Source organism: Monopterus albus, unplaced genomic scaffold (genome assembly GCF_001952655.1).
Source record: "Monopterus albus unplaced genomic scaffold, M_albus_1.0 scaffold353.1, whole genome shotgun sequence".
Lineage (NCBI taxonomy): Eukaryota > Metazoa > Chordata > Actinopteri > Synbranchiformes > Synbranchidae > Monopterus > Monopterus albus.
This window is the reverse complement of record NW_018128233.1, coordinates 94787-98343: the sequence shown is the minus strand read 5'-3', so window position 1 is coordinate 98343 and position 3557 is coordinate 94787. Positions and strand designations below refer to the sequence as shown.

The 3557-nt window shown below is 40.4% G+C and overlaps 1 protein-coding gene and 1 non-coding gene across 7 annotated transcripts in view; one reads left to right on the top strand and one right to left on the bottom strand.

Moving 5' to 3' along the window:
• Positions 1-1989: 1989 nt before the first annotated feature.
• trnag-ccc (transfer RNA glycine (anticodon CCC)) lies at positions 1990-2060 on the bottom strand. The gene has a single exon. It is a non-coding gene; the product is annotated as a tRNA-Gly (tRNA).
• Positions 2061-2297: 237 nt separating this feature from the next.
• prdm9 (PR domain containing 9) overlaps positions 2298-3557 on the top strand; it is a 5493-nt gene continuing 4233 nt past the window's right edge. The window contains exons 1-3 of one of the 6 annotated variants that reach the window (XM_020625341.1): positions 2298-2433; positions 2767-2873; positions 2986-3063. In XM_020625341.1, the coding sequence (XP_020480997.1) occupies positions 2780-2873; positions 2986-3063 (172 nt within the window). In that variant the 5' untranslated portion in view covers positions 2298-2433; positions 2767-2779. Of the gene's footprint in view, positions 2438-2741; positions 2874-2985; positions 3064-3557 lie in introns of all 6 variants that reach the window. The other 5 variants (XM_020625342.1, XM_020625344.1, XM_020625343.1 and 2 more) reach the window with 5 other exon arrangements.

The window sequence follows — 3557 nt, the reverse complement described above, 5'->3', positions numbered from 1 at the left end:
AAGTGACAACTTTTATTGTGACATTTCCATATATATAACATTTTAGCTCACATTCATATAGATATTCAGATATTTATTTACTTCATTATCTAGGCCTATAACGTAGCAGTTAGAATAGATATCTTTATTGTCATTGCACAGTAGTATGACATGTACTTTGCATCCCTAATAGGGTGCAACAAATAAATAAGAATACAGTATTCTACTGTATTCTTTGGCCAGTGCAACACACTGTGAGAAAGCGCTATATAAAATACAGTCCATTTACCAAATAAATAAGATACAGTAAAATCTATAATAGACCAGACAAAAACTAGAAGCTGGATTAAAGAAATAAAACATAATGCCCCAGGTGTTCTATCACAGACCCTTTCCACCATGTCTCCATTGATGTTGATAGGAAGGTGGTCCTCCCAATGTCTCCTGAAGTAAATTATGACTTGTTTGGTTTTCTGTGTATTTAGCACAGGTTGTTTTGAAAGCACTACGCTACTAGTCGGTCAACGTCATCCCTATAATTTGACTTGTCCCCCTCAGAAATCAGACCCACCACTGTCTTGTCATCTGCGAATTTAATAATAGTGTTAGTTGGGTGTGTAGTTGTGCAGTTGTGGGTATAAAGTGAATAAAGGAGAGGACTTAGTACACAGCTGTGTAGGGCACTGATGCTTAGAGACTGAGTAGATGAATGGTGAGTGCCCATTCTAACTGTATGTGGTTGATCTGTAAGACAGTCCCTTATCCACATGCACATGGTATGACTGAAACCTAGCTCAGATAGTTTATTGACCATTCTATTGGGTACAGTAGTATTGAATGTTGAACTGTAGTCAATGAAAAGCATCCTAACATATGTCCCTTTCTCCTCTGGGTGCAATGTGCAGGGCAGGGAAATAGCATTTTCTGTAGACCTGTTGTCCTGTAAGCAAATTGGTACTTATCCAAAGTAGGAGAGAGGTTGGATATGATGTATTTTAGAATGAGCTGTTCAAAATACTTAATGACAATAGGGCCGAGTGTCACAGTCCCTCAGAACCCTTCCTGGTATTCCATCAAGTCCTGCCGCCTTTCGTATGTTCACTGAGTTAAGCACTCTCTTCACCTCCCATGTATTAATAATAATAATCACCTTTATTTGGCCAAGTATGTTACACACTAGGGATTTGTTTCCAGTACAGAACCGGCTGTATTATAACTAAAATAAAAAGCAGTATTAATAAGCAGCAACCAGAGCAAACGATGCAAAATAAGCAGCATAAACAGGCAGTAGACAATGCAGACAGACAAGGAATGTTCATTGAAATGAGATAATAGGAATAAAAGGCATAAAAATAGAGTACTTAAAGATAGAGAACTGGGCAGGGGGCAAGTAAAGAGTAAGCCAGCATAAGGTTGTGTAATATAACATCATTAGATAAATTCATGCTTATATAGACTACATTATTCGTCCCTGGTAGGCTAGTGGTTAAGGCGCAGTGCTCTTGCCGCTTTTCTTTCTTTCTCTCTATAGACTACATTATTATATGTTTCAAGTTTTTTTTTTTTTTTGTTTTGTTTTTAGTCGGATTATTTTTAGATACCTTTTCATATACAGATACATTTTCAGTGCAGGGACCTTTCTTGTAACAGTGGTACTAGTAGCTACTTTTACTTTAATAAGTGATTTGCTCCCTTCACCACTGGTAGACACTGAAATGTGCATTTTTACCAGTATATCGGTATTGTGTAATGTTTTATCCTAAGCAACCAAAGCACCCTTCCAGTTAATTTTGCACTAAAGTGAGTTTGCAGCAGTAGAAAGACATCGTGTTTACTATAGACACTGTAGATTTAATACCACACTATTTTAATTTATTCAATATAGTGTGAAGATATAGTAGCCTATCTAGCACGGGTATTATTATTATTATACATATTAATAGACTGTATGAGGGCTTACAAATAAGGTGGAATTGAGATATATACAGTATTAAAAAAAAAAAAAAAGGCTGCGCCGCCCGGGAATCGAACCCGGGTCGCAAGAATGGGAATCTTGCATGATACCACTACACCAGCGGCGCTATGGGTGAAGTTTGCCTGGCAATGTCTTTATAGGTCTGGTAGTCGATACACTACTGTGTGGTGAGTTGTTTTTAGTGAGATATGGTTGGTGTCATATGCTTGACGTTATAATGTAAACTAGTAGTTTATTTCTATCACAAAATACTGTAAACGGATGCGAAAATGGGTAATAACGGAGGTCACTCTTTTTGGCACATTTATTTTGAAAGAAGAGAAAATTTGGGAAAGGTATTCATTTGCTTCCGGGGCAGCGTCACTGATAGTTTTGCGTCAGGTTTCTAGTTAGAGGCTATATGTCAACAGCTAAAACCAGGTGTTTTGAACATTAGTGTTATTTAGCAAAACAGTCCGAGGAATATAGTCCTTGTGATAGTAGGTGCAGAATTTTATTTACATTAATGTATTAGTGATTAACGGGAAATGCCAGTCTTCATGTTTTTGATTCTGCTGCCACATATCAGTCACGAACTCTGTGATAACTAGGATAAATTTGTGTTATTAGACTAATGACAACGCATTTTGTAGAGAATCTTACGAACACTTTGGTGAAATATAGCTAATGTTAGCCAGCCACGTTGGTCAGTGTTTAGCTAGCTAGCTAGGTTAACCTGCTAACGTTAGCTACCTTTCAGTTGTTTTAGCGTTGTTTATGTGTTAGCGACGGTCATAACATTTAACAGGTAGTAGCTTTCATCACCTTTCCAGAGAGCCTGCACTCATGTCGGACAGGAACCACGGTGTGGAGTGGGTTGAGACAACTGAGGAGGTCGTTATAACAGAGTTTCTGACCCCTGAAAACAACAACATTGCAGGTAAATTATGATACGTTTCGAGGTTTCATTGTGCTGTAGTTTGACATTTAAGCCAGAGATATGGGTTAATGCACAAGTTCCTATGTACAATTGTATCTTTTTCATTTTCTAGTGATTCCGGTTTTAGAGCCAGCAGAATCAGCGATCCAGAAATTATTGGGCACTGCGGGGCAGGGAGAGGATGGCTTCTGTAAGCAAAACGCTGTCACACACAATCATTTATGTAGCTTATTGTAAAATGGATATTGAATTGATTGTACAGTATGTTCCAGCTAATACATGGAATATTTGAAGTGATTCAGTGATGAATAGAAACTCCATCCATCCATTTTCCTCCGCTTATCCGGGACCGGGCCGCAGGGGCAGCAGTCTAAGCAAAGATGCCCAGATTTCCCTCTCTCCAGACACTTCCTCCAGCTCCTCCGGGGGAATGCTGAGGCGTTCCCAGGCCAACCGAGAGACATAGTCCCTCCAGCGCGTCCTGGGTCTTCCCCGGGGCCTCCTCCCGGTGGGACATGCCCAGAACACCTCCCTAGGAAGGAGCCCAGGAGGCATCCGAAACAGATGCCCGAGCCACCTCAGCTGGCTCTTCTCGATGTGGAGGAGCAGCGGTTCTACTCTGAGCTCCTCCCGGGTGACCGAGCTCCTCACCCTATCTCTAAGGGTGCGCCCGGCCGCCCTGCG